Source organism: Diorhabda sublineata, chromosome 4 (assembly GCF_026230105.1).
Source record: "Diorhabda sublineata isolate icDioSubl1.1 chromosome 4, icDioSubl1.1, whole genome shotgun sequence".
Lineage (NCBI taxonomy): Eukaryota > Metazoa > Arthropoda > Insecta > Coleoptera > Chrysomelidae > Diorhabda > Diorhabda sublineata.
This window is the reverse complement of record NC_079477.1, coordinates 6,064,496-6,079,450: the sequence shown is the minus strand read 5'-3', so window position 1 is coordinate 6,079,450 and position 14,955 is coordinate 6,064,496. Positions and strand designations below refer to the sequence as shown.

Below are 14,955 nucleotides of genomic sequence, written 5' to 3'. Positions count from 1 at the left end.
ATATTTACGCAAAATTTTTCGTATGTATGATAGCGTTACAGAAAATTTCATTCAAAATAATGTTTTTCAACTAGAACATGAAATAAAATTAATACACAAATAATATATTGTGTTCCCTTTTCTTGCTGTGGATGATCAGTGTTCACAGCTAATATATTGATCTCACAACTTTCAGAAACTTCAGAATGTAGAACAGGTCTAGGTGCCAAAGAACTTAATCTTCTATTTCATGTAATGCTCTTTCTTTATTGCCCTTTAGCCGATTTCACAGATTCTACAAAGTATCCGCCATCACTTTAAAAAGTGTGATTGTTATCTAAACTTCAAAATTCTTCAAGAGTATATTCTAGAGCTACTACCAAATTTGTTTTCTAGGCTTGTCAGATTTCTGTTAACTTGACGCAGTAGATACAAAATTAGTTTTCGGTTCCTGTAGACAAAAATTCTAACCCAGTTCAAAGCATTCCAAGCTGTGTGCTGTTTAATTTGACTACTTAAGCTTTTTTACCGATCTTATTGATAAGAGGTGACTCTATTCCAATGATATTTAGTTATATGATATCATCTTTTTATTTGGTTCGTACTCTAGAAAACCAGATTAACTTTGAAGACAATTTTTTAGTTAAGGTTTTGCAATTGGCGCTTTGAGCCTGTTTCTTACAGAGATTTGCTTGTTTCAATTAAATACTAAGTCTCAGTTGTATCCATTTTGCAGCATTGGAATGAAATTATTCATTATTTTATAAAAAAAAAATAACAATAATAGAGCTATTATCAACTGAATTCATGAAACTACTACCCTTTGTTTTGTTGTTTCGTTTTCATTTATGTGTAGGTGAATGTAAACACAATAATGTCATTAAACATGTACTGCGCACTTTTCCTCATTATAGAAGTGACGATAGAATCTATAGGGAATTCAAACTCACCTTGTTGTATTTTCAATACGCATGAAGATTAAATCGTGATGCGAATAGAAAAAATATGAGTAAATTCATACAAACATTCTCTCTTTTCCTTGCCGCCTATCCTATCCCAATGTGTATATTGTTCGTTTACCAACCTTAAAATAGGGGCAGTGAACATAAAATACAAAATTTCATGTTAACTATACTGTTGATTATAAAGATAACTTATGATTGAATGATATGGAATAATTTTATATAAACTATGAGATGGTCAGAATATTATTATTATTACATCATATACACATCAGTTTTGGTAAAAATCAAACCATGCCTTCTATTAAGAAATTCAATCAATTCATGTTGTTTTATAGAGAAATTTCCACATTTCAAAGATAGTAGAATAGTCCAGTTGAACAGATTTTATCCTATCTTTCATTATCAAACTTTTTTACCCACAATTTTCTTATATTCTAAATCGGACATTCACATCCATGTATGATTTTCAATTGAGTACAAAAATATTAACACAACCAAATCAAATCACCCATGAAGTAAAGCATCTAAAATATTTTGTTACCCAGATTGGTTTTTTTACTGTAATTTCAAACTGACAACACTGTTTGTACTACACCAACACTCTACTAGCTGGTGTGCGTTTCGATAACCAAGTTATTGTCCTCAGAAACTTAAGACAAATAAACACTTATCAACTTTACCTACCTTTTCATACATTCGTCCAACAATGAACTTCTTTGTTCCTATTTAATATTTTCTCACATTTAACAATCTTATTGATTCCAACTGCACCCATCAATGTATTATTTATTTTTAAACAATTTCATATGTATCCAGGAATCAGGTATTACCAAGAACGTTCCAAGACCTGTTCCTCACAGCTCATTCATTAGATTATAAGCTGAGGAATAAAGTGACTTTTTCACATTGAAATTGTTTTTCGCGAGAAGTTATGAACATTTTCAACGGATTCACAAATTCCAGCTTATTTGTGATTTCAAAATTCAAACAATCTCATTCTTTAAGTTAAAAAACGTGAATCAATAAATGAATTTATAGATTAAGAAGAACATAATCTGCCCCAATAGAATGGATACCGATAAAAAACAGAACTGGTACTGGCATGTTATACAAAATAAAAACGCTACTCTAGCACAACTGATATCACGAACTAAGAAATCTAATAAAATAGAAAACTAATTTCTATTAATAATTCACTGCCTCTGTTTATTTATGTGGTCCTAGTTTTTGTGTATATTTAATGAAAATTTATAAGTAAAAAACCTTTGTTGAACCTTTCACTTAACCAATTGTTGTTTCCCTAATTAATGTGGTAGCATCAGGGATTATTTATACATTGGGTGTCTACTTTTCATTAAGATAATATATGTTTAACTAGTATAATTAAATGATTCAAATTACCACTCGAAAGGCAAGGTTTCACTTTTAAATAGAATTTGATTCTAAGTTACTATTGAAAAATTTAAGTTTTAAAATGTTGTCCCACGACAATTCATGCGGTGGAGATCTGTTTAATGTGTTAAGAAAAGAAGCTAGATATTGATGTGTTTTTCCGCGCTCATTTGCAGGATTGTTTCTTGAATACCCCGGAGGGGAACGCAATGGTAAAAAACGAAAAGCGCATTTGCATAATGGACATTCAACATATTTTATGATACCTATGATATTGAAGAGCTATGCCGTAGTCAATACTCAGCTTTAAATTGATAACTGTAACCATCAAATGCAAGAATTGACAGCACTTTTCTCCAACCTTTTCAAGCCCTTCGGGTCTAAAGACCCATACGTATTTGTCATTGTTATTTATCGATAGCTTCTCAAACTGCACTACACAGTTTTTTGCCTCCTTAGAAATATTAACCACTACTTCGAGGCTATTGAGAGCTTGTCAGTTGTCGCAGTAGATAGAGTTATGTTTGTTCTTCTGTTTCTGATTGATTATGCTTCTAGTATAGACACAAATTGCATATATATCTGCTTGATAGATTGTGACTAAGAAGCAGAGCCCAAGAGAGCGGTTCTTTGGCTCGTTGCTACATAAACTACTCCTGCTATCATTGTGTCTTAGATCCATCTGTATACCAAACAGACCCTTTTAGGCTTGAAGCTAGCTTAACGATCCTACCTATCAGAAAATATGAGTTTTCCAATTTTTCACATAATGTTCCCTTTTTTAGGGGGGAAATGTATACATATGTAGGTAGGTTGTTCCTTCAACTTTTTTCGAAAAAACTACATTTTTTAGAAATAAAAAAGCTTATATCTATGACATTGATAACACATGCGAGATTATGCTCGCTTTTTGAGTGGTAATTTGAAATTCAAAACATGATTATCATTCAATCTATCCTGTGGCTACCCTATAATTAACTTACCATTTGTAATAATTGTTATATGTGTTACTTTCTGTAAAATATACTTATTCCTATTGTTTCTCCTACTATGACTAATCTCTTGTTTTGTGTTGTTTGTTTTCTGTTTTGATGGTTGTGTCCCACGCCTGCGCCGCTTGAATCCTCCAGGTGCTCAAGGTATTGGTCCAATTCTCTCGTAGAAGAATGTTTTCGCAATAATTTCGCTTACATTTTATTATTAATACCAAATAATTGTGTAAATGATTGAATTACGGAAAACTAAACTAAATACTATAACATCACTGAATAAATCGTGTGACTAGTTAAAAGAAAACATATGTTTTGCCAAAAATCGATTTTATTCATCAGTATAATCTTCTTCAACAGCAATACATTCATTCGATGCCCTACTTGTAGAAGAATTTGTCTTTTGTCTCAAAATAAGCTTAAGGATCAGCAATTGCTTTTTCATTTGAGCTAAATTTCTTACCGGCTAGCATTTGTTTGAGATCAGCGAATACCCAGTAGTTACTGGAGGCCAAATTTGGACTATATGGTGGATGTAAAGCAATTCCAACTGTAATTCGTTCAATTCAACTATCGTTGCCATCGACATGAGACCGTTTTTCCTTGATATTTGCATACAAACGATCCAACAGATCTAAGTAGTATTCGCTATTGATTGTCTCTCCCTTTTGGAGATAGTCGATGAACAATATTATGTATCCCAAAATACTGAAGCCACAACCTTACCAGTTGACTGCTGTGCCTTTGGATGCTTCGGACGTGGTTCACCGGCTGCAATTCACTCAGATGATGATCGAATTGATTCCGGATGGATTAATTCTCACATTAATTTTCAAATATGATTTATTACCTGTAAACATAGTCAAATGTTCATGCATAATTGTAAACACACTGCCTTCTGATATCTTTATGGCCTCAGCTGTCTTACGCAATTTCAATGTACGATTAGATATAATCAATTTGTGGACTTTTTTGGTGTTTTCTGAAGTAACCACCTTGGACGACCAGAACGTTCACCATAGTAGATGTCTATTCGACCACGCTTAAACCAAGTAAACCAATAACAAATGGTTCTTTTGAATGTAATAGAGTCCGGATAACACAGTCATTGCTGAGCTTGTATACATTTTTTTTTCATCAAGAAGCAATGAAAAATTAACACACAAAATTATTTTGAAAATAACGAAAGTAGCTTCACTTAGATCGCTGTCACTTTTTTCTAATTAATCTAAATGTCATGTCATTCACACATAGTCTTTTGAAAGTAGGTACTTCATAAACGGATTTGACAATGGCAGCGCGATCTGTGTGTCAGTCACACGACTTATTGAGTGAAGTAATAATTTGATTAAATCAAGTTTTAGTAGCAATTTATTTCCATCAACTCATTAGACTACATGGTAATAAAAAAAATATTGTTTATTTTGATGATGTAGATGATTAGTCTTTTTGTTATCGATGGCTACGTTAAATGCACGTCATTGTAAACCTAGATAGTATCATTTTTAAGTTTCGCTTTTCATGGATATCAAGCTATATGGAAATAAATTGTGAAATTGTTTTGTATTCGCCTGAGATACTCTCAAGCCTGGATTATCATTGAGAGCATTCAGCATAAACATTATTCAAACAGAGATGTTCCTACACACGGCTGATAATTGTATAAACTTAAATATCGACTTCTCACTAGCTTGTGTTTGCAAGTAATACGTAGCTTGAGCATGCTAATAGGTAATGCTATTTCGTGGTGCTTTTTAAATCAATTAAAATATTCGATAAACTGTAAATTGAAAGTTACCACATCAAAATGACGTGGTAGTCACAAAGGACTCAGCATACTCGTAATAGAAAAATAACGAGAGGCAAAATTCTCCAAAAAAAAGTGTTGCTCTTTTCAACGTACAGGGAGAGATTGTAATGTAATTGTCAGAAAACCAATTAATATTACTAATTTTCTCTTTTGATTTCTTCGACTTTTGGCCATTACTAAAACCTGTGCCAAGTGTGATGAAGGTTATTGTGTAGTTATTTCGTGGTAATATTTCAATAGGGTCATGAATATTTATTTATTCAAATCCATGAGCTTGGAGACTACTACGTTGGTTCATGTGGCAATATATGTTTCGTTCCCAGGCTATTTCGTCTTTCAAGTTAGAATATTCACTTATTTTTTCAGATATTACTTTGTTCACGTTGTTCGGTACTTTGAAGTAAGAAATTCTAGTACCATCTAGTAATTTGTCTGATCTTTTGCAATGAATTGTTGGTGAACTGAAAAGTTTGTTTGAAAAAATAACGGTTTTTCGATTCCATAATCTGATACAGTTGTGTTCAAGGGCGACATAACCTTTATAGTGCTCCTACAATTATTGGATACAATTGTTATAGTATGATTTGTCATTAGCCTCAAAATAGACTTCGGTATCGGCGATTGCCTCTTCATCAATACAACCAGCGAGTATCCACTTGAAATTTGAAAACAGGAGAAAATCGCTGGGGGATCAGATCTAGACAATGAAGCAAATCAAATCCCATTTTATGTAATTTTGTCATCGTTTTTATCAATTTTGGATACGATACATTGTCTTGAAGGAACAGCACTTTTTCTTTTGTCAATTTAGGCCGTTTTTCGTCTTTTAAACATGACGTCTATTTCGTGCACCGACCTCAGTGCTTATTTCGCCTCGTTTACATTTAGCAAAGCACTTTTCAACGGTTGATTTTGCTAAAGCAAAGACCAAGTAATGTTTATTAAACCAGACGATTGCTTTAATAGTATTTTTTCCTAGAAGCAATACTCTATAAACGTACAAAATTCTTTTTCATCCATTTGTTCAAATGAGCAGATTGTTCGTTATCATTTTCAATGTTTGATTATGTATAATTTGTTTTTTATGGTTTCTCCTATTACTAACGGGATCTTGGGTGGCAATTAGTAACACTTCTGTTTCTGTTTTAAGTCACATGTAAGAGGATTTATTCTATAAAAGAATTCGTGTAATATTTTCTTTATTTGACGAACAATATATTTGTTTTTTTGGGCTATGTCTTATTCGGGATTTAGCAATTTGTAGTTTTAGGCTATTGCTTTATAAATGTCAGTAATTATTTCGTTTCCATGGAAAAAATTTTTCAAATTATGAATTCATTTTTACAAAAATGCTGGATACCAATTGGCAGATTTGGCATGTACAGAATTGTGATTAGTTATTATGGTGTGGCTCGTTCATATCTTCTGAATATATTTTCGTTTATTGAACAATGTCGAAAAATATTTTTGTATAGTGGTATTGAAAATTTTTTTCTGGAAACTCTTTCAATTTTTCTCTTGTATTTGGTAGTTGAAGTTTTTTTGTTTGTGCTGTATGAATAACGACTGGCTTGTTTTATTGTTGCAATACATTGTATGTCATCAAGTACTCATCACCAAATCGTTTTTTGTTCATACATACAATTCTATATTTACTAAATCCAAGTTGTATATTTGCTAGCTTTGTTATTACTATCAGAATTTCTATTACATATCAAAATTAAATCAGCACAAATATTTCGAGTCAAGCTAGAAGAAATTCCATTGTACTTATTTTAATCGAAAATTTAATCACTAAACTGTAGATCTATGATTCCTTCGCATATATCTTTCCAGCTGAACTTAATTCATAGTTTCTGTATATTGACAAGGTGAAGAATTTGGAATTTGAATTTGTGATCCAGAGTTGATCTATCTCTTTCTTTGAATATAGTATCATCAAATGATTATTGCTATAAGCATGGTAAGCTAAGTTTTTCTTAGGAAATTTCCCACAATACATGATTATTTATTTATACGGATATTGATTGTCTTAAATATCTAACCAAAAGACAAATGCTCTGGATTAACTTTAATCTCCAAGCACGGCTGCCCTTTTAAACGACAATCAATTATTTATAAAGGGACCAAATAACTGGTTACCAATTATCCCAACCCAAATATATACAATGATCCTTTCCTGAATTATACGATGCGGATTAGCTTGGTCCCACAAATGTAATTTATACGACTTGATTATACGATTCCTGACAAAACTTGCTTCGTCAGTAATCAACAGTTTTCTGTTAAATTTCTTTTTTCTATTTCGTGGAAAGCAAAGTGATAGAATATTTTCCAGAAATTCATCGTAATTGTCAAATGACGAACTAATATTTCTTGTTTAATATAATACCACATAATTTTCAGTAGGGTTGAATTTAAGACAAATTGCTGATGATGACAACACATTCATAATATTAATATGAATCTCTGTGATATGTGGTGTTGTTTTGAATGTCCATAAATAATAAAAGTAGATCATCTGTAAGAAGTAACCATTTCTCACCCAATTCCCTATTTTTCTCTAATATTATTATGCATTGCAACGAAGTCTGTTAGGAATTATAAAGCTAATTGACTGTTAATGGATTTGCAATTAAGATTCCCCAGCCGCTAATCATAATCTTCCTCATGAATAATTAATTTATGAGATTGTAGTATCACACTTTCAAGTTCATTCATCATGTTGTTATTCATCTGTAATTATACAAATTTCATTCCATAGTAGATAGAGAAGAAACTAATGACTCTGTGGCGAGTACGCTAAGTGCCCTTGCATTTAAAAATATAGGTCCTCTGAAAAACATGATTGATCCTCTTCAATATCGCTGCAATACCTCTAGGTTTTGGTAAGTAGGTGAGTTTTGTCCCACGTTCAGCAAGACTCGAGCACGTGCACATCGATATTATCATCATGCCTCTGTCAGAAGGATACTGCTTGTCCTGCGTAGATCGTTTTCATCGCTGGCCAGTAGCTATTCCAATGATGAATCAGGAAGGCGAGAAGATTACTCGCGCCTTCTGAAAAGGCTGGATCAGCAGCTATGGGGCGCCGTTGACGTTAATGGATCAGGGAAAGTAATTCGAATCGGATTTACTGCGATCATTCAACCGATTTACGGACCCGGAATGGTAGAGCGATTCCACAAGAGGTTCAAAACAGCGATACTTTGCCTTAAAAATGACCAATATTATCGGTCGACATGGGCATCCGAGCGACAGAATGCGAAGACATAGGTATTTCACCTTTCGAAATGCTATTCGAATAGCCCATGCGTTTATCCGAGGAATTCTTCGAGCCGGCGAGCCCTAATAATGAACCAATACCTATCAAGCGATATGACACACATACACCGTTCGTCTTTCAAGATGTGGCCACAGGCTTTTCTATGCCACAGCGGTGTAAAGAACTTATTGCGCATACCTTACGAAGTGATTGAACGAGGGGAGAAAACTTTCATTATCCAACACGTTGAAGGAGACACTATCAGACGACAATATCGTGACTATCGAACTATGAAGTCAACAGGCAACAGTGGCAGCCCAAAATCCGAAACAGCAGCCTAACAATAACCAACCACAGCAGACGGACTTCTCGGGAATGAACAATGCACCAGCTCAATAACATCAGCAGCAGGAACTTCGGTATACAGAGCGAGCGACGAGTTTGCCTCGTACAAAGTTATACATCCTTTACAATATACCTGATACACTTTTTAAGAAAAACCAATATAACTACCTGCTCATGGTTCCATACTTACTCAGGCGAGACCTTTGGAACCAAGGAGAAATTCATTTACTCTTGCGACAGCCAAGCGATCAAAACTCGAACGCCAAGATCCTAGCAAAGTATATTGTTCTGTTGATGTATATTTAGTACGTTTAAGTTAACGAAGTTCGTTTATTGTGCCACCTCTTCACTATCCTCCTTGGCACCAAGACTAGCGTCCATAATTCGATTAATTTAAATTATTGACAGAAATTGTAGGGTGAATTATGGGAATTTGAAATGGATGGTACTACATTGAAGATAATCGTTGAATAGGAAAACAACTTCGAATAAAAAAAATTTACTTGTATTTAAGATCTAATATCAATTTAGTGTAGTATCACGTGGGATTTAAGGGTATATTATATTTTCAATGTTTCGACGGAGAGCTATGGTTTGGGCGAATACCTGGTCCGGGTATTGACCGGATTCAGGAAAACTAGAAATATACTGAAAGGCTTGGTGATGCCATACAATGTCCGACCAGGAGCCCAAGTGTTAGTGTATTCGCTTGAGTGTTCTCTACTTGCCAGGACCAGGCTTTTCTCGCTCTACGTTTATCCAACACTTCAGTCTTCACATGGTGTGCTTCGAACCCTCTGTAGAAGAAAGGATTGACCTTTAGGCCGATGCTTAAGATATTTATCAACAAAAAACAAAACCAGGGACGGTTAGATAATTGCTCCCAACAAAGATTTCTCATTGGTATTTTGTTTTTGAATGTGTACCCACATCTTCTCTAGCAGTTTATCAAATTTCAATCGAATATATTGGACTTCCATATCTAGAGTTAGTACCTTTCTCATCACTAAAACATGTTGTAACAAACCTTCTTATTTTGTCCAGTCTTGCGGTCATGGGGAAATATAATTGGACTTCTTTGAAACACTTAGTGAGCCACAAAAAACAATTAATACCGATATTTGATGATTTTCATTATATTTTGCAGAAATTCACTTTTCTTTTATCTGTTGTTAACCATTTTTCAACCCCTTATTCTTAAAGATCCAAACATCGTACGTATTTACAATTATTTTCAATTTTTAGTAACGGCATGAAGTGCCTTTCTCATTTTATCAACTGAAACTTATTTGCATGCGTTGAGTCTGATGATTTCAGTTTAACTTTATGTTGTGAAATATTAAAATTTTGAAGTAGAAAATAGTTTGCATGGTAGGGGTAAACTGAATATTAAGCTCCAATTCTTCTTTCTTATCCTTGTACAAAGGTTTGCACAAAATTCGTTCAAAATAATGTTTCTTCAACGATTTTGGGTAGTTTGAGAAATTAAGATTAGAAAAATTGTTCAGACAACAAAAGTGTGATTATAAAAAAAAATTGTGAACAATAAATTTTGATAAGATTCCGCTACAAGCGACACTTGCTTGATAGATTAAATCAGTAAATAGTCAAAGTCGAATACACTTTTAACAAATTCAAAATTCAAAGTCCATTTCTGAGTAGTTGTAAAAAAATAAAAGGTCTAACTACTGCTACTTCCCTAACTGAAGTTACATCTACTAGTGAAGTAAATTGAAGTACTGTACATTGGGTGTTGAATAATAGATATTCCGCCCGTTAAAATGAATTCATAAACGAAGATTTCTATCAAAATTTGGAACATTATTTAAGTCATTAACATCAGCGACAAAAGTACGATCTAAACAAATTTGGAGGGTTCTAGATCCTCACATTTTTAGTGAAAACATACACAGTGACCTAGAAAAATTAAGGAATCCTCGTAAAACACATCAGTGGGTCTTGTTTTTCAAATACCTACTTAGGAGGTGTAAATTTTGAAATTTTAAAAAATAATCCTAACGAATTGAGTAATTTGAGAATAATATTTTAACAATATAATGCTTCTCCGCAATATTATAGTGAAGGAAGATGATATTTAAATAAGGAATATCTTAATAGACGGATTGAACGCTTAGGCTGGAAATTCATTAATAAAAATTGTGAAATATAAACGAAAAGAGTAAAAGTCAAATAATTAGGCATGAAAAGAAGAGTTTGCGTGAGAAATATTGCTAAAACTACTAAAACACACTACGGAATGTGTCGGCGTTTAATATTCATTCAGGATATACGATGGTTGATTGGAAAACTTCCGACCTAAAAAAACGTTTTGTTTCATAATGATTTTCCATTTTAGGACTTATTTTACCTAAATAGCGCCAAAGACGCATAGGAAATATTCATTCGAATGCGTTTATCGTCCAAAGTGAGCAAACGTGGCACATAATAAAAGGATAGCTCACAGGTGCATAATTATTCAGTCAGTATCCAACGGTCGACCACTACTATTTCAGAAACGTTTCTCCGAACGGTAGTCATCCATCAAGATAATACAGCTACGTTTGAATTCAGTAACCCAAAGTGTTAGAGTCTCCGTTCTCATTGTCTAACTCGTTTTTCATTTATGTAGGTATATTGCCTTTTAAGAACAAAGCTGATAGCTCGAAACTCAGTTCCTTCATTTTCAGAATGATCTCCATTACGACTCACTCGTTTCAAACAGAAAGTAAGCGTTCAAAATGGCTGATATATCAATGCTGATATCTTCAGTCTGATGTTGAAAACTTTTCACACAACTATTATATATTGAACTCAAACATTAACACGCAGAAATGTTCGCCTTCATTTCATTATTAACCTCTGCTTCTCATTTGCCTTAATGGTCTTGCACTGGACCCATATAAGTATTTCAGTCACTTCTCCCTGCGATTTTTAAAATTTTTTGAGCTGCACGTTTTTAAACAAAATTTTTTTTTTCGTATTTTGATCAATCCCTAGATTAATAAAAATTGCAAAAGTGAAAAATTAAAACAAAGTTGCTACTATCTTGTTCCCAAAGCTTTGCGATCAAACAAATAACATCCATTTCGTCCATAATTTCTCAACTTCCTGTCCATAAACTCTCCAAGCTCAATTTGCATAATAACTTTCGAATTCTCGCTTTCTCCCTTTTGTTTCCAATCTTCCAAAGTATTATGAACGGCATTTATCAATATTTTCTCGAGAGAAACGAAATCTCTGAAGATCTTAATTTTACTAAAGCCAAACGAAACATTGAGTTTACTTTCTTAAAATTACTTACAGTGAAATATTTTGGACTTCTCTTTATAGCTAGGATAATTGAATTTGATGAATTAAATAAATTATAAAAGCTTCAATTTTTAATTGAAGTTTCTACCATAATTTAATGGTGATAAAGTTGTATATATTTGATATAAAATTCTTGTACCATAACAAAATACTGCGACTTCATTCTTGCTGTTAAATACTAGTTACAAAAAAATCTTCAGTTAAATAAAAGCATGTGATCTAATACTTAGATCAATGAACTGAGACAAAAGTTTCTGAACAATGTTACAATATATATTATACGGAATGGATGTAGGACGAATTATTCGAATAAAGATAAGAGACCAAACCATTCGGCAATAACAAGTTCTTCGATGTCCTTTGTAATCCACTTCACGGGTTCTCATTAGCACTAGAAACGTATACTAAATATCATCATTAATGAAATAATAGTTATTTTCAATTCAAATGGTGCATAGTTGATTTCATATTCTGTTTTATTGCTTTGAATGTTATCTTAGTACGTCACTATTATGAGAAATAATCGTTATTTCACATGAGGTAAGATTTTCAACACAAGTGATTTATAAAAGCTTGCCGCATTCAAAGCTTCGCTGCAAAGAGTGCTTTTAATTTGATACAGAAGTGATAATTCCATTTTCGATCTTTTTCCTTAGACTATGGCTGCTACAAAAAGAAACGCCGGACTGACGTCTGCAGTGCCGAGGGCTACTTTGAACGACGAAGAACTGGTGAGTTTTTTTAAGTAATCGAATAGCTTAGAAATCCATTGAAATAATATCACACATTAGCACTCTGATCTTAATTTCGATACAGAATTTATGGAAGTTTCGCTTCATATTATTTAATTTAAATTTTTTAAGATTCGCAAAGTTTAAAACTCAATTCCTAAATTTGAAGTTTCCTTACCGAAGCGGTAGGACGATAATTCGTTATGAGAAAATTTTTGTGCTAAAAGTTTCAACTTGTATCGAAATTCAGATTCTGAATTTCATCTGGATATTATCAAGAAATAAAAAATAGTTTATGTAAAGTTAAACAACACTCTCTTTTAGACTGGGTCAAAAAAGAATTGATGCGAAATGATGGTGCTTAAACAATCAAAATTCGTGAATTTTTAACAGTGTACAGAGGTGAAAATAAAATATCTGATATACTGATGCAACTTTTTTGAATAACATTTACCAACATTGTGAAATGTTCTTGGAGCATACAGCTTTTCCTTAAAGTACCCTCATAGAAAGTGAGGTGTTCAGTGAATCTTACTAAAGATATCTTGAAAATTTGACACCAGACGTTTGTTCCAAGTGTGTTGGTCTTTATACCAAGCGCAGAATCTAAATCTATAGATATCCTCGTGATATTAATTTTTTAATAATATTTATTTCACTAAAGATATGTAACTAGCGTTACTTTGAAGGTCATATTATTTTACGTAAATTATGGAATTGTTGAGTACAATCAATGAAATTTGTGGTGAAGGAAGAAGGACATATAGAAACAATGATGTATCTGTTTTAGTGAAGTAGTTCAATATGTACATTAGACTTTACAAACTTACAGATTGTTATTTTTGAATTATTTTCCAATCTATTGATCTGTAATTACAGTTATTATTCATCCAACGATTGTATTTATACCAAACACACTTTAACCCATTTCCATCAAACATAGTCTACAAAGTACAACTGATTTATTTAATGTTTATTGTAAAGCGTAGGCTGGAAAAATAAGAAAACGACTATTTTTTAACGATTCTTTGAAAATATCATTCAAACATTCAAACAATTATAGTGAAAGTTTGAATGATGATTAATGATGATGATTAATAATAATATTAAGGGGTGTATCGTTAGGACTATTGATTTTCTGGGGGTAATGGCATTTTTTATTCAATTCAATCTAAAAAATTCTAGCCATGAGTATTCTTATAACAAATAAAATTTCCTAGAAAAAAGTAAATTAATATAAAAAAAGCCGTTTCCTTGTAATCGTGCGTTAAACATTGATTTTTTTCAATTTTACGTTTCGATTTTGAATTTTTGTAACCAGCAAAAATATCAATATTCTTACGGTTTAGGATTCTTATTTTCAAAGTAAATTTAATACTTTACAAAAAAGGTTTCTTAACATTTTTAATTAGATTCACTCCTTTTAAAGTTATTCGAAAACTTTTTTTAGCTGAACAACTGAATTTTTTCATAAAATAATTTATCAATGTAATATTTTACTTTTTAAGTATTATTTATAGCCATAAATTCATTTTCACTGTTTTTAACTAACTCCAATAGTAAACAAAATTCGGTTTCTTAATCATAAGTTATTTACTTGACTAGTGACATCAGAAAAATATTGAATAATAAGTCAAAACAAACAGAAGAAATAAAAGAAATTTTATCTTCACTTATAATTTACATTTTACAAAATAAAAGCTTATAATTATATATTAACAAATCATGAAAAATCATCAAATAGAAAATAATTATTCAATTTGGGTATTTTTTCCGATTTTCTCTAACAGCTAAAAACAAATAGTGAGACACTTGTAATCCTCAATTACTGATACACCACGTTCTGCAACATCCTTGACAAAGAAATTAAATAAATTACTTTTGAATTTAACTTCAAAGTCGAATCACTTTGTGAGGAGTGAATTTAATTGAAAATGTTTATAAACTTTTTCTGTAGAGAATTAAGTTTCCTTTTACAAATTTTGAATTGTGAAATTATTAATATTTCTGGTAGTTACAAAAATTCAAAATCGAAACACATAATTGAATAAATAAATTAATGTTCAAGGCACGATTACAAAGAAACGGCTTTTTTACATTAATTTACTAAGAGAGCTTTTTTTACGAAATTTAATTTTGTAGAAGAATACGTATCGTTAAAATTTTTTAC

At 32.1% G+C, this 14,955-nt stretch overlaps 1 protein-coding gene across 1 annotated transcript in view; it reads left to right on the top strand.

Annotated features, from left to right (window-relative positions):
* LOC130442345 (protein unc-13 homolog A) overlaps positions 1 to 14,955 on the top strand; it is a 194,818-nt gene that overhangs the window by 87,976 nt on the left and 91,887 nt on the right. Inside the window, exon 6 of the mRNA XM_056776375.1 lies at positions 12,711 to 12,785. Coding sequence (XP_056632353.1) covers positions 12,711 to 12,785 — 75 coding nt within the window. The remainder of the gene's footprint in view (positions 1 to 12,710; positions 12,786 to 14,955) is intronic.